We start from the raw sequence: 15,651 nt of genomic DNA, 5'->3' as shown, positions 1-15,651 counted from the left end.
TACCTTCTCAGAAAAGACTAAAAATATAAAAAATGTACACAGATAATCATGTCAAAACAAGCAAGGTAATGGGAGCAAAGATAAGGTAATAGCCAAAGTATTTTAAAACAATTACTAACCTTTGGGTAGTAGCAGGGGCATAGAATCTTACTGCTAGACCTGAGAGGTGCAAGGCATCACACTGGAGTTGTTCCTTGAGGGTGGCGGGAAGGTGCTACCGATGTGTTCACATGCGAAGTATTTTTCTTTCTGGCCAATTTCTGCTTTGCCTCCTTATAACTTGTGCCCAGGACAATGTCTCCATTTGGCAGCATGAATCTTTGAAGAGCTGCTGGGGCCAGGGAGGGCAGTATGTAGGATGATGAGGCTGGCAAGCATTTTGGTCCATACTCTGTCCTATGAGATTAATGGAAGCAATAGTAATATGGGGATTCTCTGGAACATACATGAGTGGTTATATTCTTTGCTACTCATTAATAGTGCATGAGATTACACAAACATTTACCAGAGTTCAGAAATCCAGTGAAAACTTTCTTAGGTAGATTACGACCCCATGGAACATAATTATGACAACCATAAATATAAAGTGAACAAATAAAAGTATTAATCTCTGATGTGACATAAATGGGGATAATCCTATGCAGCCACACTGCATCAGTTGCAAACCACATAGATCAATAGCAAAGGTTAAAGTTGGATTATTGGACAACCACAAGAATGTCAGTAAAAATATCACTGCCAAAATTGAATTTCATGGTGGTACAAATTATACAAGAAAATGATGCAATTTTATATCTATCTATATCTGAGGACCAATTCCCCCATTAGAACTTTCCCTAAGTGAGTGATCACAGCATAAGACCCTATAATCTTCCCTCTTCTGGTGTTCACTCTTGGGGGGTCTCACATACACTTTTAATATCTTGTTTGTCAACTCTCTCACACAGACTCTTAATACATTTCACTAGTGGTCTCACCCTGACACCATTTCCCTCAATCTTGCTCTCCTACACTCAAACTCATCCTCATTCATTCTTAAGTGGCCAAACCATCTTAAAGGAAGAGAAAGAGAAAAGGGAGAGGGAATGTATGATGAATAAAATACTTTTGAAGAGACATCAGGCATGGTAAGAGGGTAAATAAAGCTTTGCTATGAAATCAGATAAAAAATATATAAAAAAGAATGGAAGGCAATGAAACAGGTGAGAGTAAATAAAAGGACAAGAGATGGGAAGGTGAAGAAGTGACAACATATATGTGACAGGGCATGGAAAAGGTATTTTGAAAGTATTTAGGCAGCTGATGAATGAAGGGATAGGAGGGAAAGTATATAGGTTAGGTTAGGTTAGTTGGAATTTAAACAAGTATCTAGCGGAAAACAGATAAGTGTGGGTGAAAAGCAAATGGTGATGAATAAAGCCAACATACCTGTGGTTGTAATGGTAAGTGTGCAGTGAAGGGCCTTTCTCCTTCACAGTGCCAGCCGTGCCTTGGTAGGGTTCGTTCCTTGCCAGGATCCGCCTCAGCTCTTTTCTGCAATGCCATTCATCAAAGTTATTCCAGGGAACAAAATTAGCACCTGTAAAAACTTACTTCAAATTCAGTAATTAGCAATTGGTTAAGACATTACAAACTTGCAATATATGTATCTGGTCATAACATCACTATTAACTTGTAAAATTGGTAAATTTGATAACTTAAAAAGGTCACGTATGTGGAAACGGAGTTGTTTTTACACAGGGCAAGCCACACCCACACTAAAAAAGCTGGGATGCGATCACACACACACACACACACACACACACACACACACACACACACACACACACACATAGCCTACACAGTATTTTTTGCAGTCAACAACAAATGATGAAATTCATAGGTGGGCGTGGTACTGAAAAATCAGTAGTGCGGTTGCGGTAGTGCGGTACTTTTTCCGGAGTAGTGCGGTTGCGGTAGTGCGGTTCCATTTTTTTCTTTCCCAGTGCGGTACACGGTGTGCGGTACCGGTAGTCAAAATAAAAAATATTTCTGTGCCTATCCTGGCTATCCAAACAAAGGAAACATGCTTAAAATAGTACAATGAAAAATCGGCTGGCACCACGGACGGGTCCGGGGTTGAAATGGCCGGCACCGCGTGGGTTAAAGAAGACTAGCAGTGTAGTAGTTTAGTCTGTCTAGTATTTGATTTTGAACAGTAACTGAAAAGTCAGAATGATTGAATCACTGATTCTGATGACTGATACCGATTGAGTCCAATTTACTGTAAAAAAAAAAAAAAAAATTCTGTGAGCATGCCGCGCTGCAAATGTCGTCGTTGGTAGTTTTCAAAGTACCGCAGGATTTTTTAGTGCGGTCCGCGGTAGTGCGGTATTTTCTGAAATTTTGCGGTAGTACGGTAGTGCGGTAGTTTTTTTGTGATGCGGTACTACCGCACTACCGCACTAAGTACCGCACTTGCCCACCTCTGATGAAATTAAAGAGGCTCTGAGACGTATGACACGCATGAGAAACTCGTGTAGATCTATTAAAAGACGACAGAGATTACTGTAAAAAAAAAAAAAACATCAAAACAACATTGTCTTGAGAAAGGAGGAGTCCGAAAAGACTGAAAAAAATGCAGCTATGATCCAAACACACTAAAAAAAGAAAACCAAAGCTCAGAAATGATTGTCCTATCAGCTTACTGGCAGTTTAACGTATATACAGATTCTTACTGTCATTATTATTATTAGTTCACTATAATTTATTATCATAAATTATTATCACGATTGTTATTATTATTATTATTATTATTATTATTATTATTATTATTATTATTTTATTAAAAAATTAATGTTGGGGTCAGGAAACAGGCTGGGATTGAGGTGTGTGAAGTCGTCGGTTTGGGCAGACAACGAGGATGGGGCGTGGCCAAGCATGAAGGCTATAGGAGTTGCCAACGAGTGATTTCCTCCCGCCTGTATGACGATACCTTCTCTATACTTGCCTTGATTTTTACCTCTTTTTCTTTCCTTCACTTACTTGAAGGCAGGGAGCGACAGGCCGTAGACATACGGGTTGAGGCAAGCAGATGCTTTACAGAAGATTGAGGGCATGGTGGAGAGGAGCGGCGTGAGGACACAGTTGCTGAAGGAAACGGAGACCAGAACCACGAGGGCGTAGGGCGTCCAGGATATTGCCCAGAGCCCCACCAGCGTTGCTACTCTCGTCCCTGTCTGTTCAGAAGCACGATATTAAAAGTCTGCGGATATTGTTCGTAGATTTTCAACTACAAAATTCTTCACAAAAACTAATGAACATTCGGATCCAAGAGTTTCCGAATGATTATTCAATAAATCATACTTTGTTTCTTCAGTATGATTCCTAACATGATTACTAAAACTGCTTGACTGCTGAAATCTTGAGTGATCACGATTTTTTTTTTCCAGGAAAGGAGACCGACTACAGAATGAGGAAAAAAAAAAGTCCGTAATGAAGTGTTCATCTAATAATAAAAAAAATAGTTCCAGTGGTGTCTTGGCACTCCTTCTTGAAAGAATACTCAGCATGAAGAAGTATATATTTTTATTATAATACATGTCTATAGGTGGCGTGCACAATTCATCAAGTTCAACTTCAGGGCCGAGTTGGAGGCAAAACAAACCGCGCTTCTTCTTCTTCTTTTGACCTATTCCGCGTTGGTGCCGTAAGACAGACTTTCTGCCGAAATGCCATCCGTTTGTGCAGTCCTGGGGTGCGGCAATAAAGCGAACAAGTTCCCCGACAACCCGTTTTACAGACTATATACCAGCTACCTCCAACCTGATAGTAACGATGGTGAACAGTTACAGGTAACTTTCGATTTACGCGAGTATTGTATCCTTGAAGAGGTCGCGTAAATCAAAAACAATGTAAATCAAACAAGAGGTAGGTTTTTATCGAAAAATAAATATTCACTTCATTCAGTGGAGAGAGAGAGAGAGAGAGAGAGAGAGAGAGAGAGAGAGAGAGAGAGAGAGAGAGAGAGAGAGAGAGAGAGAGAGAGAGAGAGAGAGAGAGAGAGAGAGAGAGAGAGAGAGAGAGAGAGAGAGAGAGAGAGAGAGAGAGAGAGAGAGCATACAGACCCCATGGTCCAGACTAGGTGGTCTGTCCTTAAACCTAAGTGATTCTACATTAATCAGAAGGCTCCAAAACGATGCATTTCAACTCTAGTTGATATTAAGTTGATGGAAGTGACGGTCGAGCTTGTTTTTGAAGGAGTCAATCGTGTTACACTGGACTACTGACGGTGGGAGCTTACTCCATTCTCGCACTACAACGTTAGTGAAGAAAAATTTCGTGCAGTCTGAATTTACTTGTTAACATTTGAGTTTTACGCCATTGTTCCTCGTACGCAAAGTGGCATCGATCATAAACAATGTTGATCTGTCTACATTCGTGAAACCATTAAGTATTTTAAAACATTCCATCAGTTTTCCTAGGAGGCGACGTTTCTCCAGAGAGAACATGTTAAGGGTGGAAAGTCTTTCTTCGTAAGATTTGTTGCGCAACGAAGGGATCATTTTTTTGCCCGACGCTGAACACCTTCTAATATAGCAATGTCCTTTGCATGGTGGGGAGACCAAAACTGTACCGCATATTCCAAGTGGGGTCTGACTAAACTGTTGAAGAGTGGAAGTATTACATCTTTATTCTTGAATAAAAAAAGTTTCTTTTAATGAAGCCCAACATTCTGTTCGCTTTATTTGCTGCATCGATGCATTGCTGTGAGAATTTGAGGTTTGACGCGATTTTGACCCCCAAGTCCTTAACGCATTGAACGAGAGAGAGAGAGAGAGAGAGAGAGAGAGAGAGAGAGAGAGAGAGAGAGAGAGAGAGAGAGAGAGAGAGAGAGAGAGAATATCCATATCACCGAAATATCCACTCAGGCACTCAGTCTCAGCCTCACTCGTGTGAGGAAGAAGTGAGGGACACCATGAGCGACTGGCTAGTATTGGTACCGGTACCGGTACCGTACCGTATAGCTGGTACCGTTAGTACCGGTACTGGTACCGTTACCTGCCCAGCTCTATTGTTGAGTAGCGTGGCAGCGTGGGTACTGTATTGTTGTTCAAGTGGCGCGCGGGAAGAACTGAGCTCAGCTGTGTGGCCGCGGCTCCGTGTGAATCCAGTTGCGTGGGACATCTGGTGGCCACTCCATAAAATATCGCGTATAAGTGAAAATAACTTGTAAATTAAACATTTATTTGGATTTTGGACCCCGCGTTATTTCAAAAAACGCGTAAACCAAACTCGCGTAAATCGAGTTACCTGTACTCTCGTGCACGCCACCTAGTAATGAACCTGCAGTGAAATAAATGATTGACTAACCTTTCTATGAGGCAGTGCAGGGATGTGGTGGTGCGAATGACTTAGCTGGTGCAGCTCCTCTCTGCTCTGCTTGACCTGTTGATGGAGATGCACATTAGTAAACAAGAGTAAAAGGTAAAGTTGGAGAAATACGCTATAGCTGTGCGTGGCGTCGGTGATCATCTCTGTCTCACTGACCCTTGGGCTTGAGGTATGTGAGAACCCATTACCGCGGGACACGGGGTAAGTGTGCCATCCAAGTTACCACAGTTAATCTTCTCCAGGTTTCCACAGGTATACCCATTTAACGGCCATCCCAAAAGCGAGGATGAACATTGACATCATTCATACATTTTCACTCTCACAAACAGTACTCCAGCCAACACGAACATATACTGCAACACGCCCCGCTGGCCACGGTGACCCTTTGACCATAACACACACACTTGACCTTTTACCGCCTTCCTCCATTGGGGTATATCCCCAACGAAAAAAAAAAAAAACCACTCAAGTTGTTCCTGGACTTAGTGACCATGACAAGCTTATCATTGACGCTGACCTCTGACCGATTAGACATAAACAGAGACCCAGACAGATATGTAGCAGCCACCGCTCAAGCAGTCGCGTGCTCTCTTCCAGTGAAAACAGAAAATGGGGCGTTGCAGTATAGACTCATTGTTCATTCTTATTTTGTGTCAATGTTTTCGTTCGTGCTCCCGTCTCGCTGTTTCTTGTGCGTCTAACTTGTTTACCTTTGACTGTCCGTCCACGTTCTCTTGTTGTCCACCGTTACACATTGTTCCACACATACACCAACACTTAAATGTTAACCTACACAAACAACATTCACACAAACGCATACACAAACAAACACCTATCATATGTGTTGTCCTTGTGATGATGAGGTGTGTAAGTTCTGTCCAATAAAGTAACCCTGGCGGATATGACTTTCTCTATCCGTGAACCGATTAGCACTTGGAACACTCGCTACCACCAACAGATATTCCTTTATTCAAGGGCTGACTTAGACATGATCAAACAAGACCTAACTGCCTTCAGCACTGACTTTTTTTGCGACAGACCCACACACAAGACCTCCTTCCGCCAACTGGAACAACCTGAAACACGCCATACAATACTCTATGAACAGACACATACCACAAAAAACACTTTCTAGTAGGTACATACTTCCCTGGTTTTCCAGGGATCTACGCAGACAACATCGCAAGAAACAAAGACTCTACAGACGCGCGCAGACATACAACACAACAGGTAATTGGACCGCCTACAGAAACCACCAAAAGACATTTGCCAAAAACATAAAAGTAGCGGAACGCAAACACTTACCAACTTACCTCACAGACAACGAAAGAAATAACAAAAGAAACTTTTTCAAAGTCTTTAAGGCGCGCAAACATGACACTAACACGATTACATCACTAAAAGACAACAATAACACATTAGTAACCAGCCCACAACACAAAGCACAAATACTCAACACACAGTTCCAATCGGTATACACGCAAGAACACAACCTGACACCAAACATACCACACAGCCCCTTCCCCCCCATAGCCCCCCTTGACATTACGACTAACGGAGTACAGAAATTACTGGAAGGACTTGACACAACTAAATCCACTGGCCCCGACAACATTCCCGCCTTCATCCTTAAATCCTTTGCCCCCATCCTTGCCCCCATCCTTCAGGCCATATTCACCCAATCCCTATCATCCACCTCATTACCCTCTGACTGGCTTTTGGCAAATATTAACCCTTTATTTAAGACAGGTGACCGGACCGATCCAGCCAGTTATCGCCCCATCTCACTAATACTGATTCCATGTAAAATTTTTGAACACATAATACACAAACACATAATGAATCACCTTGACCGACGTGACATTAAACAAGTTGATGCTATTATTTTAGATTTTGCCAAAGCCTTTGACAAAGTCCCGCACAAAAGATTGACAAAATTGAAATACTACGATATTTCAGGACCTATTCTTCACTGGATCACTGCATTTCTTACTAACCGGACTCAACGTGTTCTTCTTGACGGATCTTTATCTAACACTGTCCTTGTTTCTTCAGGTGTCCCACAAGGCACCGTTCTAGGCCCCCTTCTTTTCCTCCTGTACCTGTACATTCACGATTTTCCACTGTCAACGCCTAACTCTTCCACTAGACTATTTGCCGACGATAGTTTGCTGTTTAGAGCAGTAAAGACCACTGACGACTGCAGACTGCTACAAAAAGACTTGGACGCCCTCCAGCGGTGGGAGTGCACCTGGCAGATGCATCTCCGCCCTGACAAGTGCAAACTTACATTATTTTCCAAGTGGAGGGGGAGCAGAGAGAACAGGAGGAGGAAGTTCTCTCTCTCTCTCTCTCTCTCTCTCTCTCTCTCTCTCTCTCTCTCTCTCTCTCTCTCTCTCTCTCTCTCTCTCTCTCTCTCTCTCTCTCTCTCTCTCTCTCTCTCTCTCTCTCTCTCTCTCTCTATCTCTCTCTCTATCTATCTCTCTCTCTCTCTCTCTCTCTCTCTCTCTCTCTCTCTCTCTCTCTCTCTCTCTCTCTCTCTCTCTCTCTCTCTCTCTCTCTCTCTCTCTCTCTCTCTCTCTCTCTCTCTCTCTCTCTCTCTCTCTCTCTCTCTCTCTCTCTCTCTCTCTCTCTCTCTCTCTCTCTCTCTCTCTCTCTCTCTCTCTCTCTCTCTCTCTCTCTCTCTCTCTCTCTCTCTCTCTCTCTCTCTCTCTCTCTCTCTCTCTCTCTCTCTCTCTCTCTCTCTCTCTCTACATGTAGGAGAAGAGGACGGCGGCCATGGGGGCGGTCCAGGCGATGAGCAGCAGCAGGAACACGAAGGAGCGGTCCAGCCAGCGTTCGGAGAGGTAGTCCACCGTGCAGCCGGACAACACGCCCTGGGGGGGGGGGAGGCACTCATTACCACCACCTCTGATGGCAAGGTTTAACGGATTGACTGATAGCAAAAATATATGTAACAGAGGTGAAAGAAAAAGGCCTGTCATCTCAACCCCTTCTTGACGTCACACGCCCCGCCACTCTTTATAAGAAAAGTTATGGATAATGTATATTGTGAAATTTTGTTTCGTTTCTTCCAGATGAAGTGCGTGATATAGATGAAGGGTTATTTTTTTAATAAATGCATGATTATTTTTTTAGTTTTCAAGAGACCTCCCTTAAATTTCTCCTATTTGAAATTCAAAATCCTTTCTCCCCCGATGTCAGGCCTGTGCTTAAGGAAGGTTTCATATTATAGTTCATGAAGACTCAAGAAGGGTAGGGTACTTAGTGAGTTATTTGTGTCATTGCCCATGAAATTAATCAGCCGCACCGAACGCGTGCAAAGTCATAGGGGTCTATGTACTATTTTTCATAACAGCAACAGCTTCATGCCTTTGCCACTCTGCCAACTGTGATACAAAGTGAACAACTACTTTGTTGAATTTGTGGTATTTATTAACCATCTACAATGTTTCATCGAAAAATATCAGCATACATATAGTATATTTTCAATCTTTCATCTCTGTTTGTGGTGATTTTTTTAAACAAGCTTCCTTCTACTGTACCTCCTCCTTATAGGAATTAAACCGTCACAAAGAGGCAGTAGCAAAACACCTCTGAAAATTAACATTTTTCGGGCACCTTCACCTAGCTGATTTACAGAAAAAAAACTCACCTCGGGGACGTAGCGGTTCCACCCGAACAGCGGAATGGTAGCCAACACAGTGGACGTCAGCCACACCACCGCCACCACCACCCGCGTCTGTGAGGAAGGTGGTGTTAGCGGTGCGGACAGCCAAGGAAAGATGAAGGATGGGAAGTAAGGTCAGCCTCCCGAGAAAGAAGAAAACAGAAGTACGTACAGGAATTTTACATCATGCACTCACGTAATAATAAAAGAAATTACAGTAATAATAATAATAATAATATTAATAATAATAATAATAATAAATAACAATAAATGTAGTAGTAATACTAGCAATGATAATAATGATACAACAAAGTAAGAAACAGGCCGCCAGGAGACTCGCCTGTGACTTGGACGACATGCTGGCGGTGATGGAGAGGCGCACCACGCGGTACCGGTCCAGGCTGATGGCGGTGAGGAACCAGATGGCGGACAGGCCAGCCACTAGGGACACAAACCCGTATATCTCACACCCTGTAGGGATGGCAACGATGTTGCTAGAAGTAGGCAGCCAGACACCCGGGACCGTCGGGGGTCAAGGGGGTGTTGCATGCTTTATGAACGCCCTCACATTCCGGCTACTTTTTGACTCATTTGACACCAGATACTCATGCTCTCCAAAGACAAATTATTTTCAACACAAAATATATATATGTAAACTACATAGCTATAATTTTATGATCCCCTAACACACGGTCCGTGTCAGGCTGAGGTTCAAGCCACGCTCAGGCCGATAGATTTTCCATAGACAAAGAGCGATTACTGTCCACCCCTTGAATTAAGGGGATTGTGGGGGGAGTGGGGGGGATGAGAAGGTCTTAGTACTATATATTAGTAATTAAGCTACCTACCCATAGATCGGTTAACGAGCTCCAAACAGGGCCGTAATTTCTGGGGGGCCCCCCCCCCCCCCCCAGAAATTACGGCCCCCTCCCATTGTTTTCTGTATCGGCCTCAAAATGCCCCCGTTTTTCTTCTAATATCCCCCACCCGCGCTTGCTCGCTTCGCTCGCCATCCTCTCACCCCACCTCATGGACATATGATGCCCTCTAGTCTCCCCCACCCCCACACCAAAAAAAAAGAGATCTGCCAAAATTACTGGCCTGCCAAAGGTTTCCCCGGGAGGGTACTGGCTGGTAATCATGAGTCCAGCACTTGATCACCTTTCCTCCCCCCCTCCTCCCCCCTACACAAGAACACTCACCTAGGCGGCCGGTGTATGGGCGCTGGGCGAAGGAGTTCGCGATAAAGATGGGTGCCTTGGACATCATCATGAGATCCGCCGCCGCAAGATTCATCACCAGCAGGTTGGACGAGTTCTGCAGGCGGCGGCACCTGGACACACACACACACACACACACACACACACACACACACACACAAAAAAAAAAAAAAAAAAAATAATAATAATAATAATAATAATAATAAATAAATAAAAATAATAATAAAATAATAATAATGTTCTGAAGGTTACTCATCCCATGAAAACTGGTTATTCTATAAATAGTTTTCATATATTTCACATAAATTAACATACGCGTATATGATGAAAGTAATATTTTTGTTTCTTCAATTCCCGGAAGAAAGGATTGGTTGTGACAAACTATAAAACAATTCCTTAATTTATTATGTGTTGCAAGGAAAATATAAACCAGCCAGAGATTCTAAAATGACTTGTACAGAGAAACTGCATTTTGGTGGAGTTATATTTGGTATTTGGGGTGAAATAACGGGGCGAGTCAGCGAGGTTATAGGGCTGTTAGTTACTTAGTCAGTCGATCAGTCAAGCTGTTCGTCAGTCAGCTATAATATCTGCCCTCCGTTCTATCTTTTGATTGCCGTAGGTTTAGTAAACGGCCATTACTGTGATCATTGTTAGGAGCGAAGTGCGTGTTAGGATTAATGACGAGAAGGTACAAGTATACTGGTAAACAAGTATAAACAAGTGTACTGGGAAAGGATCGAACTCGACTGTCGCATTTTCGTATTTGAATGTTTTTGTCCAAAGTAATAACAGCGGCAATTTTTAGTTTTTCTGGATTGTTCAGCAGCTAAAATAAAATGAAAAATCTCTTATAATGGATAACAATTTTTTTTTTCTGCGTCTGCAACCCATAACATAGAGTATAGACCATATTCAGATTTAGGCTAAATGAGGAGATGGTACTAAACTGTCTTTCAAAGAGTGTAGTGGATGAATGAAATCAATTAAATAGCTTTGTGGTTAATGCTAAAACAACTAAGATTTTCGGGTGGAGGTTAGATAGAATTATGGACGGAAAAGGCAGGCAGGGCAAATATTAAGTATCGCTTTTCAGGACCTGTCACATGTAACTCAACAGGGGTCTCTATCATGTCCTTCTATATTCTTATGCAAGACGCAGAGTGGGGGCCAGGTAGCTTCACGCGGGTGGAATGCTGGGTCAAAATGTATATTTGCGCATAACATCAAGAGGAAGACTGACAGAGGGTGTGATTATGAAAGTAAGGTCAGTTATTCAAGGGTTGCCTACCTATACGTGCCCCAAACTACTCGCTCTACTCTTTTTTCTACTTCACTAATTTTCATGTAGTGATATACGTTTTCTTACCCTTCCCTGCCCATACGATATTTGCTCACCTCTCTCAACCCGCTCGGTCTTGCGGTGCGGCAGGCATGTAGTCACGTACCACCATGGTGGACAATAACTCACCTGCAGTAGAGAAATATGATGGTCAGGTTGCCGAGACAGGCCACCGGTGTGATGAGGAGGAAGAGCAACCCCAGACTGATGTGAGTCACTGTGGAGGGCGGGGGGAAGGCCAACCAGTGGCTTGAGATGAGTGGCAGGAGATCGACAGGCGCGTCCATGCCTTGGCAGGGGAAGGGGGAGGGAAACAAGCGTTGGTGTGAAATGTAGCTAGGCTGCTAGAGGGACATTCTTCGTATCATTTAGCCTCACGAATCGGTAATAGTTCACACTCAGACAGAGGGGAGGAAGCAAGCCAGTCTACCAGTGGAGCGATCTGCTTGTTCTGAATTTTGGCGAAAAGATTTGTTCAACTGCCCCGAAGCAAAATCTAACTGGTTCATACCATCTCGGACGAAGACTGGTGCTTGATGGCAATAATTAAGTGTTAAAAATAGCACTTAAGCATGTCAATAGTCTTCGCACAGCACAGAAAACTAAGGTGCTGCTCAGTGTAGAAAAAATAATGTGGCAAAATCGTGCGGTGACGAGAGGCTTCGAAAAGACCGAGTCCTCTCGAACAGCGGGACTTCCGAGTTTGATTTGTCTCGAAGCAGGGTGTGATCTTGTCTCGATTTTCTTCCTATCTTTCGTTCGATTTATGTTCAGTACAATCAAAGTGTAAATTGCTCCGCCTCGAATAGTCTTCAGGTAGTTCAAACGGCCATTTAACTTTCGTAAGTCATCTTCTATATAATATTCCACAATTATTTATGTATTAAGATTCTTTCTTTCGTGCTCGAGTTTGTCAACTTCTTGCTGGGTACATTTCAATGAATAAATTAGTTTCTGGTTTCGTGACTGTCTCTTTCGGTTAAGTCCTATAATACATGATCAGTTACTTCTTTTTTATATGTGTTTTATGCACCTTTAATACCTATTACATTTGTCTTCAATTGTCAATATACTGCCAGCTGCTGCGTGATAAGGACAACATAAATTTATCAATAAACATGATAAGCAGTGGCCGGAGCCAATGCTAGGCACGTCTGCTCACTCCAACAGCGAGTGTTGTTCTGCCTGAGAATCCAGGGTCAGCTGTGTCGCAATGATATTGTCACGCAGTAATTTTGAGACACCACGCACCCTCCCCGTCCCCTACAAAAAGGTCAGTCGCCTGTAATACTATACACTGATTTGTGAAACGGTTATCGGTCACATGGGTGAAGCAACCCCTTCAATTTTAAGGACAAATAAGGCTTATGAGCGGAGGACTGCTTCATATCCACAGCGGCACGTGATTCAACGATCACTAAGGAAGTAAATATTCAATGAATCTCACCACGAAAAGGTGTTTATCATTGAGGAAGAATCACAGTTCGCAATGGTATCTCATCAAGTATTAAGGTGTTGTCTTGTAAGATTGTGGTGAGGATCTTTGTTCTGAGGAAGGATTTTTAGATCATTAACAGACACTCAAAGTATTAGTTAAATAGAGAAGCAGACTGATACTTACCCAAGCAACGTGGAAGGCCGCATGGAGTTTGGTTCAATGTTACGTTCATTATATTTGTGTGTGTAATTCTCTCCTGAAGCAAGAGGCACACCACGTATAGCTATGCGTCCCTGGAAAGCAGAATAAAAACTGTATTAGCCATTGCACGAAGCAGTGAGTTGTTTTTCGTTGTGATTTCTTACACATCAAGAGAGAGAGAGAGAGAGAGAGAGAGAGAGAGAGAGAGCAAGGAATCTAAAGGTTGGTACTGGTAGATGGGAAAGAGGGAAGGCGGTGGTACTCTAAACAGACTCACGCTCGCGTTTCTCCGTCTCAAAAATAAAAAGAAAGTAAAAAAAAGAAAAAAACTCAGCTGTGCCATACTTTACATGAGATTTGAGACCATGGTTATCACGAGAACATTTATTATTGAATTGATTACTGTTGATTGATTGATCTTTATAGATGAATTGAATCGGTAGTTCCCGTAAAAATAAGAAGATAGGCTATTCACCTTATCTTATTACTTTCACTCATATTTCTTTACTGTTAAATGACTCTCTTTACCTTTTTGGAAGTTAATTTTCGTAGACATTCACGAGTAGAGCGGTGTAATGAGAAAAAAAAATATGTACAAGGAGTAACTGTTGATTTACATATATCAAAACGTTCCCCTCTCTTCAACCCCCCATCAACTCCGTGGTAAAGCGTTAGGTACCACTGTGTTAACTATGTACTACCCCCGAGACACACTACAATAACTGTCATATAAAAAAAAAAAAGAACCCCACCGAGCTAGGCATCCAAGGGCCATATTCTTAAACATTTCGGCGCCCAAGCTCACACATCTGACAAGGCTTTCATAGGAGTTTGAGGCATTTCCAGAGGTAGTTCTGTGACCCTGGTGGTAGTCTAACCTTTCTTCTATTTCATGAATTTAAAAAGGCACTCATTAGAACCCGATTGATGCCCTTTTTGAGCTTTGGAAATAGTTGATGTGAAAAGAGGAAGCGTCTGAAAATACCGAACTCATCCTCTCGGTCGCGAGCCAAACAGATCCACTGAGTCCCTTGGCCCTCTGAACTGTTACATAATCAACGGCGCCAAGGGAAGGGACAGAGATATCGAGAAAGGCCAGACTATAGGTTTTGGGACATATCACCTAGGCTAGCGGGACCGTCGGGTGTATGTGCAAATGTAACTCTCTCTCTCTCTCTCTCTCTCTCTCTCTCTCTCTCTCTCTCTCTCTCTCTCTCTCTCTCTCTCTCTCTCTCTCTCTCTCCGCAGTTATCTTTTTGTTGTAAACTCTTCCTCCTATTTTTCGTAGTATATAAACATGTGCGACGCCGAATAAAAAGGAAAAGAAAGAAAGGAAGAAAGGAAGGAAGGAAGAAAAAAGAAGAAGAAAAAAAGAAAAGGAAGAAGAAGAAGAAAAGAAACACTACTGAGGAATATGAAAATTAATAATAAAATAAATAATAATAATAATAATAATAATAATAATAATAACAATAATAATGATAATAACACAAACCAACGGCCACGATCGAAACGCAAAGAGCGAAGCGTACGAAAAAAAAAAAAGAGAAAATAACGCGAAACAGCACAAACCTTCTCTTCTCTTCGCCAGGGAACTACTGTAGACCTGTCCCTGGTTCCGTAAGGGGATGGTTGTTGCGAGGTTGAGGGATGACTGGCGCGGGGTGAGGGGCGTAAGCGGGAAACGTTGGACAGGCGCCGTGACACTGGGGCTGCCCGTCGTCTTCTGTCCGGTAGGGTTGTCCAGCAGACGCTCCCTCCTGCCTCCTTGCTTTCGTCTTTCGCCATCCGCCACCCTATGCCTCAGTCTCGCCTCTCGTTCTGCGCATTCTCTTTTATCTTTTCCTCTCTTTCTCTTTTGCGCAACCTCCCTCTCTTACTCACCTAGTAGCGAGACGGTGTAATGTGTCAGCCTGGGTGTGTGAAAATTTCTCGAAAAAAAAAGGACAAAATGTTATACTGAATATTATACTGACGAGGATGAAGAATTTGATGTTATTTTAATGTATATGTTCGTGTGTGTGTGTGTGTGTGTGTGTGTGTGTGTGTGTGTGTGTGTGTGTGTGTGCAAACTTAGCGAAATAAGCAGTTACGTCCCCTAAGAGTTATCCTCAATAATAATTCTACTCCGAAAGAGAGATGAGAGGTGGTTAGGGGGTTGAGGTCGGGGTGGGGAAGTGATGGGGTAAGGGAAATGGATGGTTGGGGGAGATTGGGAGGAGAAAGTGTGTGTATGGGGGGGTCAGGAGGTACTGAGCATAAAGGGGAGTGGGGCGGGTGGGAAAGGGAGTGTAATGGCTTGGGGTGGGGAGTTGGAGGGTCGAGGGAGTGTGAGGCTGGAGGTGAGGTGGTATATGGAAGGAGTTTGGGAAGGTGGGGAGTATGAGAGGGGGGGGAGGGGGTAAGG

General features: G+C 43.0%; 1 protein-coding gene across 1 annotated transcript in view; it reads right to left on the bottom strand.

The window, feature by feature from the left end:
* Window positions 1-15,130, bottom strand: part of LOC127001438 (opsin, ultraviolet-sensitive-like) — a 29,694-nt gene extending 14,564 nt beyond the window's left edge. Inside the window, exons 1-11 of the mRNA XM_050865966.1 lie at window positions 14,817-15,130; window positions 13,227-13,336; window positions 11,735-11,894; window positions 10,246-10,376; window positions 9,384-9,514; window positions 9,029-9,115; window positions 8,128-8,249; window positions 5,353-5,587; window positions 3,025-3,218; window positions 1,429-1,533; window positions 120-396 (exon numbers count right to left, since the gene is read on the bottom strand). Of these exons, the coding sequence (XP_050721923.1) occupies window positions 177-396; window positions 1,429-1,533; window positions 3,025-3,218; window positions 5,353-5,587; window positions 8,128-8,249; window positions 9,029-9,115; window positions 9,384-9,514; window positions 10,246-10,376; window positions 11,735-11,894; window positions 13,227-13,275 (1,434 nt within the window). The 5' untranslated portion in view covers window positions 13,276-13,336; window positions 14,817-15,130 and the 3' untranslated portion in view covers window positions 120-176. The remainder of the gene's footprint in view (window positions 1-119; window positions 397-1,428; window positions 1,534-3,024; window positions 3,219-5,352; window positions 5,588-8,127; window positions 8,250-9,028; window positions 9,116-9,383; window positions 9,515-10,245; window positions 10,377-11,734; window positions 11,895-13,226; window positions 13,337-14,816) is intronic.
* Window positions 15,131-15,651: the final 521 nt, after the last annotated feature.

The sequence above is a fragment of the Eriocheir sinensis genome, chromosome 21 (genome assembly GCF_024679095.1).
Source record: "Eriocheir sinensis breed Jianghai 21 chromosome 21, ASM2467909v1, whole genome shotgun sequence".
Lineage (NCBI taxonomy): Eukaryota > Metazoa > Arthropoda > Malacostraca > Decapoda > Varunidae > Eriocheir > Eriocheir sinensis.
The sequence above is the reverse complement of the archived record's forward strand: the minus strand, read 5'-3'. Positions and strand labels throughout refer to the sequence as shown.